Source organism: Scaptodrosophila lebanonensis, unplaced genomic scaffold (genome assembly GCF_003285725.1).
Source record: "Scaptodrosophila lebanonensis strain 11010-0011.00,11010-0021.00 unplaced genomic scaffold, SlebRS2 tig00000024-arrow-pilon, whole genome shotgun sequence".
Classification (NCBI taxonomy): Eukaryota; Metazoa; Arthropoda; class Insecta; order Diptera; family Drosophilidae; genus Scaptodrosophila; species Scaptodrosophila lebanonensis.
The window spans coordinates 1,097,510-1,117,143 of NW_022060538.1; the positions used below are offsets into that span (position 1 = coordinate 1,097,510).

The 19,634-nt window shown below is 38.5% G+C and overlaps 1 protein-coding gene across 3 annotated transcripts; it reads right to left on the reverse strand.

Moving 5' to 3' along the window:
- Positions 1-673: 673 nt before the first annotated feature.
- LOC115621231 (broad-complex core protein) lies at positions 674-7,624 on the reverse strand. 3 transcript variants are annotated; one of them, XM_030514821.1, is made up of 5 exons: positions 7,540-7,624; positions 4,403-4,496; positions 3,079-4,216; positions 2,707-2,916; positions 674-2,333 (listed from the first exon to the last, which is right to left on the reverse strand). In XM_030514821.1, exons 1-5 carry the CDS (start codon positions 7,550-7,552, stop codon positions 864-866), a joined length of 2,925 nt encoding a protein of 974 aa, XP_030370681.1. In that variant the 5' UTR covers positions 7,553-7,624; the 3' UTR covers positions 674-863. The 3 variants fall into 3 exon arrangements, with proteins under 3 accessions (XP_030370681.1, XP_030370682.1, XP_030370680.1); XM_030514822.1 differs by having other exon boundaries at positions 7,520-7,540; XM_030514820.1 differs by lacking the exon at positions 7,540-7,624 and adding an exon at positions 4,570-4,657.
- Positions 7,625-19,634: the final 12,010 nt, after the last annotated feature.

A 19,634-nucleotide genomic window follows, 5' to 3' on the forward strand; every position in this document is an offset into this window, starting at 1 on the left:
AAGACTCTGGCAAGTTAAAACTAAAAACGAATGTAAATGCTCTGGTTGTTGTTATCAGGGATGATTATGGTGTACATGCATGTTTGTCTGTGTGGATGTGTGTATGTGCAGATTGGTTGATTGAGATACATCATACTTCATATAAATCATGCATTATAAGTAGTCAAAGGTAGGCAGAAAGTAGTCAGAATGTCAAAGGGTGATGTTGTTCTGGTTATTGTTGTTTTTGTAAGTTATACTAAAAAATTTCTTTACACATAGTTCATTAAAAAGATACAGCATTATAAAATATGAGCTTAAATCGTATTGCAACAGGGCCATTTTCCAATGCTAGATACTATATATTTAAAATTTGAAATTGATTCAGCATTTGGGAGCTGCCGAATAATAATTGTTTATGCGAATTGAATTTTTTGTTTTCTTTTGCTTTTTTTAGGGACAAACTTAATTTTAATATACATTTGTATAATTATAATTTGTTTATTGCTGCTGTGATGAAGCAATGTGGTTGTTGTTGCTCTTGTAGTTTTTGTTGTTGTTGGGACATGCAACGCAATAAAATAATTGTAGCATTATCCGCTCTCATCTGGATGAATACATCAAGATCGATGGATTATCATCATCTAGATCATTACAAATACATTAACGATATTAAAAGGTATAAATAAATAACTATTATTAAAAGATATATCCTTTATATTTTACCAAACTTATGCGCCGTTCCGCATGCATGTACGAGTATGTTTAGAATCAAATGCAAATGGGATGAAGAGGAAAACTTAAGCCCCAAAACTAGCCCGCCCCAAAAAAACCTATTGCTGGATCGTATTATATCCTCGGCTCTTCCATGTGCCCGCCTTGCGTCAATCGGCGTTCTTAATTTCGCTCATATTGCGACATGCCTCACGCTCCCGTTCTCGTTCGCGCTCCCGCTCCCTTTGCTCCTCCTCCATCTTGAGCACCTTGCTCTTGAGACCGCATAGGATTTCCGCTGTGGCTATGTTCTTGATCGTGCTCAGATCCAGATGGCTATGATTGTTGTTGTCATCATTGTCGTCATCATCAGCATCGTTGCCGGCAGCGTTGTTGTTACTACCGTGCTCTGCATCCGCCATGTCCTCGATGCGCTGCTGATTCATATTGATGGCATTGATCAGAGCGACATTTTTAGTGAGTGAGAGTTTCTGTTTGCTGCTGTTGTTGCTGTTGTTCTCACTGGCATTCTTGCTGCTGCTGTTGTTGTTGTTCGAGTCGGTTTCCGTGTCGCCCCGATTGTTGTTGTTATCGTCATATTTGGGCTCGTAGGCGGCAAGCTCCTCATCGTGTCCATTATTCTGCTCCGCTGCCGCTTCTCCAGACGATGCCGAAGCGTTCGTCTCCGGCTGCTCGATTTCACGCTTCACCAATTGTATGTCAGGTGTGGGCGTCTCGCGTGCCTTGTTCCCATCGCCTTTGCTGCTGTTGTTCGCATTCGGGGTCTGTACAAGATTCAATGCCTCTTCCCCGTCATTCTGGCAGTTGCTGGTGCTGCTGCTGTTGCTATTATTATTGTTGTTGCTGGCATTCTTGTTGCTGTTACCGCTGCAGCTGCTGCTGTTGGTCAAATGATGGTTCTCTACTAGGCGTATTTTGAAGTTGTTGTTATTATGTGTTGCTGGTGGCAGAGTCAATGGTGGTGGCGGCGGTGTCTGCGGCACAATTGTGGTGATAGGTTCCAAGATGTCTTGGCTGTTGTTGCCACTGCTATTATTGTTGTTGTTGACAACATCGTCGTGTTCGGTGCCATAGCTTTCCATTTCCTTAAGTCGCTTCGCATTGCCCAGTTCCGAGCTATAGTGCATCAAGATTTTGCGCTTGGCCAGATATTTGTGTTGCTTGCGTGCCGAGTCCAACATTTTCTTGCTGTTGGCATGCAGTATCGCATAGTTGTCTGCAACCAAAGCAGCGTCGGGCAAGTTGGTATTGGTGTTGGTATTGTTGTTGCTGCTCGAGCTGTTACTATTGGACGGTCCATTGTTGTTACTGAGATGATTGTAGTTGCTGCTGCTGCTGCTGTTGTTATTATTGCGATTGAGATTCTTCATGAAGGATTCGGCCAAAGTGGCCTTGGACTTGATGTGCTCACGGAAGCCGGCATAGCTCGGATTGGACAGGGGCGTGGGACATCTATTGCTGGGCCCATTGAGATTGTTCTCCAGTGGCTGTTGTGGTGCTCCATACCCGCCATGTCCGCTGGTGATGTTGACGCTGTGAGTGCCGCGCTCATAACGGCACTCAGGACCGTCACTCTCATGGGGCGAGCTAATATCGCTCGAGTCGCTGTCCAGGTTCTTCTGCAAATGAAAATTTCAGTCATTTACACGTAATTCGAAGATAATTATTATATTATAATCTATTCTATTCTTTTTAGTGGTTTATTCTATGGACTCTTATTTTGTTTTATTTAATTCACTTACAATCTTCTTTTTATACCCTGTACCCAAAGGGTACTAGTTTTGTGGGGAAATACATTTTTTTTAAATACTTCAATTTTTTTTAAATCATTTTTTTTAATTTTTTATTTTTCCTTTTTTGTGGAGACTGTATCTTGTTATTTTCCTAATGACTCTCTTTCGTGTATTAGATTTTATTACCAGATAACTGAACACTGCACAGCAACGACTCTTTCTAAACTATATTATTTTTCGTGGTCTTAGCCTAGCTTACCTCCGTGTGCAGACCCTTGATCTTCATGGCCTCGGCCACTTTGAGAAAGACGGGCAGATCCTCATATTTGACATTCACCTGTCCACTATACATGAAATCGAGCAGGCCAGCCATGTGACTAGCCTCGACATCAGCCATCAGCAATATAGGATGGCTTGATGGGTTTTCCAGAAAGATTTGCTGGAAGTAGGGACTGCAAACGGACAAAACCTGTAAGCAATAAGAAGAAGGGTTCGATGTAAGTGAGCGAGCTATGACTCTTTGGGATTGGGGGCTGTCGGAGTTTCCCTCAATTTTGGACAGTGCTAGGGAATTTAAATCAAGCACTGGCCGAAAGAGAAAGCGTATGTCCATAATTGAGGGTTTGTTTACCAATTTGTGAGCTTTAAATATTTTTCCACCGGCCGCAATGGTCACATCAACCATCTTCTCGTCCTTCTGCAGTGAGTGGAAGCCGCGACACATGTTGCCATGGAAATTGTTCCAGGACAACAGATACTGATCGATGGTATTGGGATCAGTGTACGTTTGATGTTGCTGCTGCTGCTTCTGGTGCTGCTGCTGCTGATGCAAATGCTGCTGGGCCGCCTGATGCTGTGTGGCCGTAATGTGAATCTGTTGAGCGGTGGTGGGTGGCGAACTGGGCCTAGGCGTGGGCGGCTGGTGTGGGTGTGCAAGGTGATGCTGTTGCTGCTGCTGCTGCTGCTGTTGTTGCTGATGGTGCTGCTGCAGCTGTTGCTGCAAGTGTTGCTGCTGTTGCTGCAGCAAGTGTTGCTGCTGCTGTTGCAAAGCATGCTGCAGACCCGGTGGTGTTGCCGACTGTTGCATGCGATGTGGATGCGGCGATAGTGCCGGCTGTGTGGCCTGATGGTGATGAAAGCGCTGTTGCTGCTGGTGTTGGAGATGTTGCTGCTGCTGTTGTTGCTGTTGGCGCGCATGCTGCTTGATCTTAGCCATGTTCTCCTGCTGCTCCTGCTCGCGTTGTCGCAGCATCTCCTCCTTAATCTTGTACTGCTGCATGGAAAGATCGTCCACACTTTTGGACAGCTTTACCATGTCACTGTTGCTGTTGAATTTGTTGCTGTTGTTATTTGGCAGCATGGGCTTTAGGTCGTATTTGTAGTCGGCTCCGGCGGCAGCAGCGCCACTTGCTGCAGCAAATTTGCGCTCGGCTGCCAGAGCAGCGCGCTCCTTCTGTCGCCGCATGAGCTCATCAATGTCCATGTAGGCACCTGAAGTGGCCGCGGCAATCGCCGATGCTATGATAGGATCATCCTCAAACACGCTGTCGTCGAGAGTCTCCTTCAGTGTCTTGGTTGACGAGAAGAGTCGCAGTGATGGATCGTTCACCTGATCGCTGAAATAAACATCCATGAGCGTAAAGAAGGGCCATTCGCGGCGCTTTGGCTCCTCGGACATTTTGATCGCCTTGTATTCCTGCAGCAGATTGTTCCATTTCTTGATGATCTTCGACAGTGGCAGCGGCACATTGAGCTCCCGTTCGACGACACTTTTGGTGGCACACGGCAGGTGAGAGCGGCAGCAATAGAGGGAGGGAGTGTTTCACAACGCATAGAAATGAAAAAGATACATGTGTTAAGCTCAGCTCAAACGTTGGTGGTTTTGCCACCAGATATGATCGCCACACATACACACACACACACGTATGTGTGTATTTGTGCTTTTCTGTACTTACGCCCAAGCATATTTTGAAGCGTTTCTTTTTCCCGTGAAGAGCGGTGATAGTTCCGCACGTAATCTGATCAGTGATTTGACTTTTTCAGCTTCCCCTGAAAATAGACGAAAACAAAACAAATAATTAATTTTCGAAAAGAGAAATAACGTCGTTATGTAATTAAGTACTCTTTGTTATGATCATTGATACGCGCACGTTATGCGTCAATACTTGAGTGTAGAGGAATCGGTTATGTAATTGCCGTTAAAGCCCCGCTTCGACTTCCAACGAACCGAACTAGGTTAGAAGAAAACACATTTCACGATAATTTTGCATGAGATTATGAAAAAATGTGCACTTTTCGAATAAGTCTACAATACGGGAATAATTAGTTCTTCGTTTTTCATACATGAATCGAATTTTGTATAAAAAATTTAATTAAAATCATTCAAAAGTTGAAAATGAACGAACTTTAACTTAGAGACGATCAGACTGGTTGTAGTTTTTCTATAGTCTGTCTGTCAAAGCTGAACGAACCTTAGGAAACTGAGTTCAAGTTTATGCTGTACAGGCTCGTTGTCGATAAAGATCTACGGCCATTACAGAAATATGAGAGACGAAAACAAATAACAACAACTACATCAGCAACAGCAAACGGCAAATTATTGCAAATGCCAAATGATAGAAAACTGCGGGTAAATGCAGCAAGTTTCAATGAACTCGACACGATTCGCATCGCTGTCGAGTAATCATTGCAATCATCTGACAAACGGTGGCAACGGTTCGACGCCTGCCTGACGGGCTGCTGCCTGGAGGTAGCCAACGAGGAAAACTGGCAGACCAGTCGCCATTTATGTCTTTGTGGTTAATTGCTATAACGAATCTAGCAACTTTTACAAGTCAAGTCCAAAACCAAAACTAAAAGCCAACACCAGCACCAAAATCGAAACCGAAACCAAAGTCAAGAAAAACTAAAAAGCCAAATGCGCTGCAGTTTCAGCTTCAACTTCAGCTTCAGAGAAGCCTTAATGCTAGTCTGGGAACGAGATGCGCTGCTAAGTGAACATATAAAATATGCGAATGTCTGCCTGGTTACATGGCCTATACATATATACATACTACATACAAATATGTAAGTACGTATCTATGTGTGCATTCACATACTCATCAACTATACGCCACTCGACGTCTGTAATGACCGAAAGCTATTCAACGTTGAAGAATTCATTAGCAGATTTCACTTTCGCTCATGACGACGTTTGCTTATTTCTTTTGCTGTCTTTCTTTTCATCTTTTTTCTTTCTTTCTTTATTTTTTTTATTTATTTACCGTAATTTCTACTCGTTCACTTTTTTCTTTTACTACGCTACTCTCTGATCACATTCGTATCTTTTCCGAGACTTGAAGTGCCAACGGTAGATTTATTTACTTTTTTCTGCCTTTCATGTTGTTGTTTTTTTTTTTTAAATTTTTATTTCTTGACTTTGGTTGCGGTTGAGAGTCGTAGGCCGGGCCAAGAAGCCGCACTCTGCTCGCCTGGTACGGGGCTGGGCTTTGGCTTTTTCTCAAATATATCTTTGTTGTTGTTGTACAAGAGAAAATTGCTTATTTGAAGCCGGATCTAAAAGAGCTGAGTGAGCGGCTTTGATCGCTCGAAAATTGGAAGTGCAGTATTGTATACAGGATCGTATACAGTTTAAAGCGAAGATGTACTATATGACGGGTTTCTTAAGGTATATTTGGGATGTAGGACCTCCCATCTCTGTTCAACTTCAGATATCGTATGCTGTTCCATGTAATATACTATAAATTGGCAAAATCACTCTTGAATGCAATCATTAAATTGCTAAAAATTTGGTTTCTTAAATAACTAGTTTTGTGAGGGCAATATTTAATACAATTGACAAAGAAATATGAAAGTACAAGAAACAGAAATAAAATAAATTAATTTGCGGTCAGAAACATATCCGGGAAGCTTAGTGAAATAAAAGCATTGCATTCCTTTCAAGATTAACATAAAAAGCTATTGCCGTTTCTGATTTTTGTCAGTTAGTATTTGGGTAAAGAAATGTTTTCTAACTTCATTTTCTATTACCAAAGAGTAAGCAAATATGTACCTGATTTTAATTCGAAACCCCTCGCTATCACTTTTTATTGCAAAGCGAAGGAGCTCACAACCCCGAATGAAACAAAAATTACTGTAGTTTTTTTAATCTTAAGGAATATTTCAAAAGAGCAGTCAAGAGGCACATTAGTCGGAAAAATTCGTATCTGGAGATGGACAATTTAGCTAACGATTGGGTGTCGCACCCAAGAATATATATAATAATCCACGCTTGTTTTCATTCTCATTCCAATTTCTCATCTCTACCTTTTCACTCTAAAACCGAAGGAGTAAGCTGCTCATCTGTCTTTCTCTTTCTTCCTCTTTCTTTCTAAAGATTTTATATAGAGCAAATAGTCCACTGCAAGTCCAAGTTGAAGTTTAACCTCGAGAGCTAATGCTTTGAAGATATGCGAAAATAAACGCATTCCGCAACTAACACTCATCCAGCTTGATTTGTTTTATAGCCAGTCCAAAATATAACCTAGCCCAACCCAAACCCAAAATAAAAATAATCGTTAGGAAATCTTAACGTAAAAAATTTGCCAACGAACCAAAAATAAAAAAATAAACTATTTTTGCAAAGCCAAAATATTTGCGAATGGCTCAGGCAACAGTAACATTAATAACAACAACAGCACTAGCAGCAACAACAACATCAAGCAGCAATTGCAAAACAACCTCAACCTTCTGCGCTGCTACGCGCCTTGGTCGTGACATGTTCAAGTTCCACGTTCCCCTTGCAGAGCCGACCACCGACTGCCGACTGCCTACAGCCGACAACCGAGTCAGAGCAGGCAATAGCAGAAACAACAACAACAAATAAGTAAGTACGTTGTTTGGCCCCTCGGCTCGTTTGGTTGGCTCAAGGGGGACACTCGTCGGTGAGCAGCGCTCACAAGAGTTTCACTTTCTTTGCAACAAGTTTTGTGCGTTTGTGTGTGCTAATGTGTTTGTGTGGTGTGCCTACCTCACGCCACGCACTCGCATACACACACACACACACACACACACACACACACACACATACATACACACGCACGCACGCGCGCACCTCCAAAGCTCATTCGCTAGATCGCCGCCAGCGTCTCAATTCAATTCAATTCGATTCGATTCGCTTCAATTCAATGTGATTCCATACGATGCGACTCTAGTCTGTTATTTCTACTTTGCGTTTGCCCTTTTATGTAACCCAAATCCTCTGCAGCTTCTGCTTCTGCAGACACAATCTACGCGTTTGTCTGTTTGGTGTGCGTCGACAACAACAGAAACGCCACTGCTAGTGTTTACTGTTAGTTTCTCTTTTGACCTATATTTGCCGAACGCCTTATTGCATGCTGGTTGCCGCTGCTGCTGCTGCTGGTGGTGATTCTTTATCTCCCTCTCTCCATCTCTCTATGTGGCATTCGTGTGCTCACTTCCGTTCGTCTTTTGGATTTCAGGCACTTTCGTGATGCAGAACCGGTTCTGGGCCTCGGAACTGCACACCCATGCGGTTTCTGTTCTTGTTTGTTGTTGTTTTCATGTTTTATTTTATATTTGAATTAGCGTTCCAATCAGGCTGTCCACTTCTTCTTCGACTTTAATTGGCTTTAGAATAGCGAGAGAATATACATACACGTAGTATATTTTTGTAATCTTCTTGGTTAGTGCTGGATTTTCTTATTTCGATGACTGGACACTCTACTACATACTCGTACTTATTGTGCTTGGCTTCGTTCCGCTTGCTTTCTTTTTGTCACGCTTATTTGGCTTCTTGCACTTTTCTTTTTCTTTACAAATACTTTTTCTTCTGCCAAGCTTAATTCTTTGTTTATTTGATTAAGCGCGCTATAGTTAACCGTGACTTTTCGTTTCTTCTCGCCAGCATTTCTGTCGCTCTTACCTAGAGTTGTTCTTTGCGTGAGAACTTCTAATTAGGTCAGGATTTTTTAATGCATTTCTTGCTTCTTCTACCTGCCCCACATAAAAGAATTATATGTACGTTTTTAATGGAATTTCATTCAACGCTAACACATAGTTAAATTGTTCAGAGAAGCAAGGCTCTGGCTGTTCAAATGGTTCCATCTCCATAATTTATACAGACTAGATTTTTGTCATTAAAAGTACAAATGGAAAATTTGCTAAATATAGCACTGCTGGCTTGACTTCATTAAATATTTCAATGCTTTATTTGAGTTAAGCTAATATTAGAGAATAACCCTTGAATATAAATATCATGCTAATGTAAAAGAAACAACCATCATTCGACCATTTCTGTTGCTCTAACTTTTTACTACTTTTTCAATATACGTACGTAAAGTCTTAAAATTAAAAATAAAATTAATTAAAAAATAAAAACAAGTAAAAAATCTAAAGTCGGGTGTCCCGACTTTAAAATACTCTGTACATATGTTTACAATAATTATAGAAAATTAAAAAAAATTAAGAAAATTAAAAAAAAATTGGATCGGTTTTCTAACTCACGTAAAGGATGTATAATTGCACATTTACATAGCAATTGCGTCTGTGTGAGTGTATGTACATATGCCTATGCGTATCTATTCGTGTCTGTGTAAACATGTTAGCAGTCAACCAAACAGCAACATCAACAACATTCGGTCTATCATAGTGAAACTTGGCATACGGACACATAATAACTAGCGGGGGGTATTCGCAAAATTTGAGTTAGAAAGTCCAAGGATTACGGGAGTTACGATTTTTGGTGGAGAGGGGGGAGAGGGGGGAGAGGGGGGGGAGAGAGGGGAGGGAGGGAAATTCCAAAATACACATTTTTTGCGTATTTGGTGTTCCTAGGTCTTATAGTCTCCGAGACATAGGCGATTATACGAATGGAAAATCGGGAAAACCCCCGATCTCTGTATCTCTTATAATCTCTGGATTCCGGGTGTTCATACGGACGGACAGACAGACAGACAGGGCTAGATCGACTCGTCTTGTCACGCTGATCAAGAATATATATACTGTGTGGGGTCTGCCACGCCTCCTTCTGCCTGTTACATTTTTCAGCTCCCGCAAACCTAATATACTCTTGTAAATTTCATGTACAGAGTATAATAATATTAATAAGAAAAATGTTTTTATAACTGGGGTACTATGAAGACTTAGCAGCTCTTACAAAATTCGTATAGCAGAAGGCTGCCAAAATGTTCATTTGAGGGAGACCCCTAAAAACCTAATGTTTCAACTCCTAGCTATTGTAAAATAAGACAACACTCTTTTGAAAAATAAAACTGGCTGTCTGTGGGTTAGGAGTTAGAGGTAGCTGGCAGAAGCAGACATTTTCGAAATCCTCCACAATATGCACATAGTATGCATTCTCTCAAAAATATAAGAGCTTGTTCGTAACAATAGTATTACAAAGGCTTATCTGGATTTAGATACACACCGATTAGCAAATCAGTCACAATTAAGCAAAAATCGCAAATTTTCAGTGAAATCTCAATTGCATCAACAGTCTGCTGCCTTTTAAATCTAAGTTGTACTTTTTGAAAGTTTACCAAAGTTAACAAGTATTTCTTTATCGGTTCGCTTAAGCACTTTAAAAATAATGTGAGTAGATTTATAATTACTCTTTCTATCCTACATTGATAATATCTCAATCTTGATTGAACTAAATCGATTTATCATTTATAATACGAGTAATACCTTTCGCTGCCGCAACTTTCTTCGACTTAAACTTAAAATGAACTTTCGAGCTCGACAATTCAAAATATGTTTTGTACAAAATGTGACTTTCTGTCTGTGGAACCTGAAACGTTTAATCAAGCAAAGCAAAGCCAAGCAAGGGAAATCCAAGAAGTCCACATGCAACACCAGAGCACTCACTGGCGGCTGCAACAACAACAACAACACCATCAACTCGCTGAAATTTGAGACGTGATGCGGCTTTCCAATGCCAACTGCAGCAGCAACAATAACAACAATAAAAATAACAACAACAGCATCAGCATGCGCAGTTTTCTACTTCTGCTGCATTTCTTTGGCGGTTTCTCTTCGAATAGCCAACAACACTCATACGCCCCGTGCGCACGCGGCTGCACTTTTCGTTTAAGTCATCGACCAGCCATGCAGGCAAGCAGGCAGCCAGCCAACCAGCCAACCAGCCACAAGCCACAAGAGACAGAGTTACTGACTCTGGTGCTGGTAGTGGCAGTGGTACTGGGACTGGCACAACTTTAACTCGCACTTCATTCTTAGCTTTTACTTTCTCCCAACGATGCTCCAATGGACATCGACTGAGAAAACTGAAACTGAGATGAAAATGTGTGAAATAGAAATACAATTTTGTTTCGTTTCATGTATTTTCCAACGCAAACTTAGAAGAAAGTCTAGGCATGTGAGTCAACAGGGACAAAAGTCAAAAGTTGCTAATGGGCTAGCAACAAGAAAAACACAGAAGATAAAACATCAAAGAAATAGGAAAAATACAAGAAAAACTCAAAACTCAAAACTTGTTGCTTACTGCTGTTTCTTTACTTTCGGGCTTTTCTCTTTGCATTTTCCTTTTTGCAGTTGAATGTACGCGAAAATACCCAACTGTGGAAATTCCACACTACATATAATCATGACAAACAACAGCAACACAACAACTGCAACATCATCATCATCATCTGCGTGTTTATATACTCAGCGTCGTAATCATCGACATCGTCAGAAGTAATTTAGGAAAATATTTTTTTATACGCTGACTTCATACATTTCTCTATCTCTTGTTGTTGTTATTGTCACTTTGGGAAAATTGTTGCTTTTTCTACGGTCTCTATCATAGAAGCAAGCCAGCCAGCAAGGCAGTCAGCCACACCAACAAACTAACTGCTTACTTGTATCGCATTTTCATTCGCTGTTGCACATTTTCCTTTGTGCCGTCAATTTGTGTTGTTGTAGTAAATAGTAGTAGTAGTGATTGTTGTTGTAATCTCTTTGTTTGTAAGAAGGTTTATGAACTTTTACAAAGATTTTCTTTCTCTTGAATTTTATGCGCGCTGTTTGTTTTGCACTTGTCTGCATATTTCTTCAAGCTTTTCGAAAGTGCAACATGGCGTATGAGCAACTCCTCATACATTGAGTATATACAAATGAATGCGTATTTGTTGTGTGTGTGTGTGTGCATTTCTAATTGGCATTATGATTCAATGAAGCGCATTATCAAACAATCAATTAGTGAACAAATGCAAATGACCATCGACACTAAAAGCTAAATCGAATAAATTTGAGATTGGGAAAACACATCGATTTGCCATGCAAATAAATACATATTGAATTGAATACTATGAGGCCAAAAGAAATGCTGTACGGTGAAAAATATCGATAAAAAGAATTAAGACAATGGGTGGCTTGTCTTTGTCCTTGGCGAGCTATCAGGATAGTGCACGACTTGTAGAAAGTTGATTATTTGTCGAAAGAAGGAAAGCCAATTAATAGTTAACCGATAACAGTCGTTAGCAGTGCTTCCTAGAAAACGTATATATGTATATCAACAAACCAAAGAGTTAGAATTGCTGAAATTGTCGGTGAAATTGCTTCAAAGAGATAACATAAGTATGTTTTATAGATAATGTTGCAAACCATACTCGTATATATATAATTGACTTTATTGAATATGTTGATGCCTCAACTTAATGAACTTAACGAACTTAACAAATGCATAAGAAACAAAATTCTTGGATGTTATTGTTGTACTTGTATTGTATTGTATTATTGTATTGTATATTATTGTAAGGTGCTGGTAGGGATGAATATTTTGCATTTGTCTCTCAAATTTGTATATGTAAATCCATTTTCGCGAAATGTGTAATCAGTAAACGTTTTTATGACGAGATAAAAAAAAGGCTATCATGAAAATCTTTAAAGTTGTAGGCCTCAGAATCAATGTTTTATGAAATTTACATTTCATAAATCAAATGCTACCAAGAAATACTTTATGTGAATGGGAAATTTTTAAAATATGTCATAATAAATATTTATACATGCTTGTATATAATCAATATAAGTTTGTTCAGATAAGGCCGAAATTTAATTCTAAATGAAATAAAAAACTTCTACATATTCATGCCAAAATATTTTCTTACCATATTTTGATTCTTTCGAATCAAAAGCTCTACGGGTTAGGCAAATATTTTGAACACAAATTCGCCCAATTCTAAAAAAGATGACTTAAAACTTTTTTTGAACTCCAGATGCTTTGTGTGTGCAAATTATTTGCCAGTCTGACCACAGTGGTAGAAAATTGGCAGCGAGAAAATTCACTTTTGATTTCAAAGCAAACAAATATCAGAAACCCGAACTGCCAAACCCACATAAACATTCTTATAGCCGCTTACTGCCACCGAGCTATTCGTGTGCTCACGCACTATTGTACTGTTTCTATATAACTAGATACATAAATACTATACATACTACATACTACTACATACATGTGTACATGTATACGCTCGCACGATTCGTCAGCACATACAACTAACTTTCACTTTGCGCTGTCAGAAGCGTCAGCAGCATCGGCGTTGGCTTCGACGTCCCCACCAGCAAAATCGCAAAAATAAAGCTATAATGTTAATGTAAATAGCGGTAAGAGCCGACGACAGCGGACACACACACACATATATATATATATATATATATATATATATATATATATATATATATATATATATACATATATATATATACAGCACGTAATGCTGTACGCGTGTGTGTAAAGCTATATATATATATATATATATATATATATATAGCTTTACACACACGCGTACAGCATTACGTGCTGTCCATGCGCCAGCGCAGATAGACAAAGATCCAAAATGACTTTGGCGCGGCAGTCAAAATTGCTGGCAAAATTGTGAAACAAAAATTAAGTAAAAAATCAAATCATTCATTAAAACTATTGTAGATACTGCAGCTTTTACGGCTTTAATTTTTTCCCCCTTTTGAAGATTACTTGTTAAAAGCAAAATGGCAAAATAAAATCAAATCAAAGACTTTTTGGCATCTTACATAAAAAACAAGAGAGAGCGCTACAGTCGAGCAAGCCCGACAGTAAAATACCCTGCGCCCATAGCAGAAGCAAGAAGACGGAATTAAAAAAAATAAAATAAACTCGTCCTTTCTCGGACCTAGGAGAATCTGGATGCCAACTTTGGTTATTCTAGCTTTTATAGTTTCTGAGATCCTTGCGTTCATCCAGACGGACGGACAGACGGACGGTCGGACATGTCTAGATCGATTTCTCTCGTCGTGCTGATTCAGAATATATATACTTTATGGGGTCGGAGATGCTTCCTTCCGCATGTAACATACTTTGCACAAACCTAATATACCCTTTTTACCCTTTTTTCTACTTTAACGTGGGTTCCTTTTTCCCTCCTAATTTTATTTAAACAAATTGATATGATGATATGTCGAAATGCGAACATACGTGCAAGACAAATTTGCCAAATAGTTTACAAGCCATCAAGCGGTTTTAATGTTATTACTCGTATTTTGCGTGCCTTCGAATTAGCAGTCTAGTGTGAACAATATTTTAGTTTGATGTGAAACAATAAAATAGTAAATTAGTTTATAGTAATAATTGCCATAACGAAACTAAGTATTCACCAATCATCGACCATGGCAACAATTTTAACGAAGTATAACAAATACAACAATTATTTAGCAATCAATACCACTATTTCAGCAAAGCCAGTTCTAGTGCTAGTATTCTACTCCTACTACTGTTACCTACGACCTTGCATTACCTTGCATTAGATGATTAGTACAAATAAATGATCGAAGTCCGACTTTTGAACAGCCTTTACCCACCCTTTTCCCCTTACAGAATACTACAACTGGCCCAACAAAACCAATAAATGAAATGGAAGAAGATGCGGTATCACAATAAAGACCTCAGAAATAGAACAGTGTACAAGTAAAACATGGAGACCGGAAACAGATTGTGTGCTCGTGAACAGGGCCGATTTGCAAAAATGCTTCAAACAATGTCAGTTCTAAAACCATTTCTTGCGACACGAGGCTTGTTGTTTCATATTTGATAATTTCTGATAACAATATTCTTACCTTTTAAAATTGCTAAGCTTAAATTTGAAATACCTGTATAGCTTTATTATAAACTAGCGTACTGCCCCTACTTCGCATGGGTATTTTTACAAACATTTTAAACATTATACATTTTAGAACACACACACACTTAACAAACATACACCCTTATTTTTGCTATGAGTTACTAAGCAGGAGTAAAATATATTTTGGATATTATTATTTTAATGATGTTTTGTTCGTTTTTAGATTTTTATAGCCTGTACCCAAAGGGTGAAAGGCTATACTAGTTTTGTGCGCATGTATGTAACACACAGAAGGAGGCGTGGCAGACCCCACAAAGTATATATATTCTTGATCAGGATGAGAAGACGAGTAGATATAGCCTTGTCCGTCCGTCTGTCCGTCTGTCTGTCCGTATGAACGCAAGGATCTCAGAAAGTATAAGAGCTAGAATAACCAAACTTGGTTTCCATATTCTCCTAAGACCGAGAAAGTACGAGTTTGAGTTTTTTTTCGATGCACCCCCCCACTCCCCCGCAATTCGTGTTTTTTCTTATAACTTCCGTAATTCTCGGAATTTTGAAATCAATTTTGGTATGTACATCCAGTTAGTACTAATGTGTCCGTGTGCCAAATTTCATCATGATAGGTCAATTCTGAAGTTATAGCCATAAGTAAAATCGCTGCTCATGCGCTGCCTGCAGCTCTGTCGGCAGCGCTGCCCGCAGCTGTTGTTGTTGTTGCTGCTTTGGTTCAACTTTGTGCTGCATACATACACGCATATAAACACGCATAGGTACGTGATGTAAATGTATGCTGTTAAAACTGAACATAAACGTGTATTCTAATTTAATTTAATTAATTAATTTGAATTAATTCATTCATTCATAATTTAATTTTTTTTAAAAATTTTTTTGTTTGTTTAATTTTTTCATTTTTGTGGAGAGTACAGGCTATTTTACTGTCGGGCTTGCTCGACTGTAGCGTTCTCTCTTGTTTTGTTATTCTTTATTAGGTCAGAGGTGCTCTGTAAAAGATATTTGATGTTTTATTTCGTGGTAGCAAAATAAATTGATTTTCAGGAGCTCCGACCCGTGATAGGTCAACATACAGTAAAGCATTGCTTTCGTATGTCGATCCCTACTAATTCGAAGGCTTGGCCTTGGGATTACCGGAAATTGAAGCCATATAAATGATCAAATGGGATCATCGGTATCTTCGTTATATGAGCTAGTTGACCAGTTGCTGGGCCGTTGATAATAGTTGCTACACTTAAATTGTCCTGCAATTCCTTAATAAGCAGCCTCGTCCCATTGCACATGCTTGGAAGGCTTTAATTTCTCAAAAGCATGATTGTAATTCCGAATTTTACTGTCAGTTCATGTGGCGGCAGTCCAGAAGGGTTTAGTGAATTTAAATGTCTTCAATATTAATCACGGTGCCGATCGATTTGTAATTTTTTATTTGGCTGGGGGCTTTTGGATAATATTGCCTTAATATCTAAAGTGACAATGTTTCGAGGTTGATTATGAACTAACAGCATGCTATTCAGGAGTTTTTTAACGTAATTTTTTTTACACCTTTGGTTAAATTATTGGCGTTTTAGTAAGGATTCCATTCTTTTTTGCAAATATAATATAGTCCATGTTCACCGTCGATAGTGTAGCTTCCCAACAGTGAAAGAATCCATTAAATCGGTCTAGTAGATTCGGAGCTTTTTCAATTCAAACAAACAAACAAACAAATCTTTCCTCTTTATAATATTAGTAAATCTGAAATAGTCAAAAGTCACAAAACAGTCCTTGAAAAGTAACTACGTTTTTAGTCAGAAGGATAAAAAAAACTAATGTGTGACAACACCACCTCCAAAATGCTTAAGGAATTTGAAAGCCATTTTGTAAGAGTGCTACCTGTATCAAGAAATATCACCAAATATTCTTCACCAAAATATGTATTTATAAATATCACAAATTTCGTTTGCCAACCTCTTTCGTTCAATTATCAGGTTTTGTCATTTGATCTATTCCAACTCGATGAGGCAGACTAATCTGAAAGGTGTGGGAAGCATTTTATTATATAGTGAATAAACTGAAACTACCTGACCATAGTTTTATTAAATCAACCAGGTCCTACAAAATGCAATCATTTGGAACCTTGCTTAAAATTTTTAGTAAATTATTCGGTTTCGATATGTGGTATACAATTTGTGGCACCTGTTCACATATTTAAGTTATTTAAACAAAATAAAGTGTTCGGTTCTGGAGTGTTATCAGAAATTTGTAGTTGCATGTGTCGCACATTGAGGCGTCAGAGCAAGGTATGAAGATCAGCAGCAGCAGCAGAAGGCGCACTTAAGGCCCTAATTGAAGCTGAGCGGCAGCTAAAGTGAAAGTTCTAGTAGTTGAGCAGCAACGAGCCAAGTCGGTAAAGGTTCGGAAAAGGGGTGCTGCCAACAATAACAACAACTAATGTAAGCATCCATGCGGGCAAAGTTGTTTGAAAAGGCAGCCGCAGAGGTAGTTGGAAACTGTTGTGGTAGTCCAACGAGGCCCAGAGGCTGCTATGCAGGGCGTATGGTGCCAGCTTGGAGGGAAAGAGCGGGCAGACAAAGGCAAAGCAATAAAGCCAACCAAATTAAACATTTCTTTCATTTCGCGAGTCTGTAAATTGTGCATTGTTCGCGCAGGGCGAATTGGCATTGGCGTGTATCTGTTAGATACAAAGACGCTGTATTTTGTGTGGCTTACAATAGTGGTGTCTGCTGTGGTTCTTCTGTTCAATATGAATGTTGCTAAGCCAGGCGGCATTTCGAGCAACAAACATGCGTGTAATTTCAAATTAATTGCAAATCTAATTGTGAAATCTATCTACATATAATGTGTATATATATATGCGCATCTCTTGCCTTTGGCTATCATTGAATTTCTACACGCAGCAGCTTTGGGCCATCTCATTTGGTGTTGATGTTTACCATGGTTGCTGGGTAGTTACAATTTTTGGTTCGTCCTCTTGTATGTGTGTGTGGGGCTCATTAATGTGCTGTTTCTTTCTCTTCTCGCTGAGGTTGCATACAAATTGAATTACTATTGCTTGAGACTATTTTGGAGCTGGTCATTCGTTTATTTTAAAACGTATATTGCGTACACGGCGGCTTCTTGCTTTCAAATGTGTTCATATCACGTTTGATGGCCAATTAAATTTTCGTTAAGAAAGCCACTAAATTGGCCAAAAACAAAAGGAATGACAAAATGAGCAAAATAAGCATTGCGCGCATTATAAAAGAATTAATAATTGACTTGCATAATCCAAACTACGAGTATTTAGTTTCAGTTTCTTTATGTGTTTTTCTTGTACATACATAAGTAGGAAGCGGAAAATAATGATTTGTAAATACTTTAGATTCAGGCGGGCTTGCCCGCTACAATAAATAGTTGAGCACTATTAGGTGAGTAAGCAAAACTGAGGCAAGTGTATTAATTACGTAGATAAATAAGTGTATCAAGTAAGTCCCGTGTAGTGAGTTTTGTAGTCTTGGTGGGGAAGAATACCTTTGCACACTTTGGCCAGATCTAACGTGACAATATACTTAGAAAGAAAAATAAAACACGAATCAAGTGTTTTCTGAATAGGTACGAAGTTATTAAAAAGATATTAATCCTTTTCCTTGTCATTTTATGACTTCCCAAAGGACATATTACTTACAGTGGCTCTTAGTAACAGAGCTTTAATTCGCACATCCGCTTTATTCGCATTGGAGCTGTTAAAAGTTGCGCTGCTTAAGTCTAACGCTGTTAAGACATTGATGCTATTAAAAAGCACCGCTGTTAAGCTACATAGGCAAAGTTGTGTTAATAGCTAGAAAAATCTAAGCTGTTAGTAGATCTTTTAACACATAGCTGTTAAGCTGAATTTCTTTTAAGCTTAAATGCTGTTATGCTGCAGATCTGTTAAGATGTAACTGCTTTAGTAATCTGTTATTCAATTTTAATAATAGAGTGTCTAATCCAAGTTATTTTAAAGTTTTAATATTAATGATTAGAAAAAAGTAAGTAGTGAACAGAACACCACTCTGTTTGAGAATACTTAGAAATCTGGGAAATTGGTTAATTTTCGTGGAATTTATTTTAAAACTTTCACCTTTTTGTGTAAAAAGTTAAAAGTGTTCCAAGTTGAATATATATCTGCTTTAAGCACATACATTCAATATGCAAAAGAACACAATTTGGGAACTGTCGATAAACGAGGATAATTCATTTCTTTCTCTTGACTTTAAATAAATAATTACATAATTATAAATTTAATAGCAAGATATTTTGGGTAAACCGAAATATTTGATATTGGATAAACACTAGTAGGTTGTGAGCGCTTCAGTTCTTTTCTGAAAGCAGCCAAATCCTCCCAGTGTTTATTTAATTCGAACCCATGTTTATGCCGTCCAAATGTAATTCATTACGCATCAATTTTCTCTTTATTAAAAAATTCAATAGTGGTTAATGATGGTGCGTTTTCGTTTGGATGTTGATGGTAGTAGCATCAAGGCGGCAAATGCGTGTAACTTTCCAACATTTCAAACCGAAAGACAATAAAAATGAAAAAGAAAAAAACAAACCACATCGTTGCATAATCACACACACACGAGTACAACGAAAATAGAAAACAGAAATAACAGCAGCCGCAACAACAACAACAACAAATAACAGCAACTCTAAAGAAATTGATGTTTGTGAGTAAAAATATAATTTGTAGCGGTTTATCAGCTAACGGTATTATTGAGTAACCACCGCACTTCAGTTCGCCAACATTTAAACTATTTTTTTGTTATGGACTCCAAAGTAGCATTTACTTTGCTAAAAATGAAGCCAAAAATTGGTAAAAACCCATGAGTCATTCTAAATAATTGCGCGTGCAAGAGTGCCAGAAAATATAACCAAAAAGTAAGTGTGTAAAATATATTATACTCGTATATAAGTACAAACAAATAAATAAAATCGAAATGAATTTGTTTGTTGTAAATGTATTTCTGCATAAAAGCTCAAAAGAAACTTCATAGTTATTGCGCATACGCAGTGTGAGTCGAAGAAATAAATAGGTTTGTGTGTATGTATGTTCGAGACA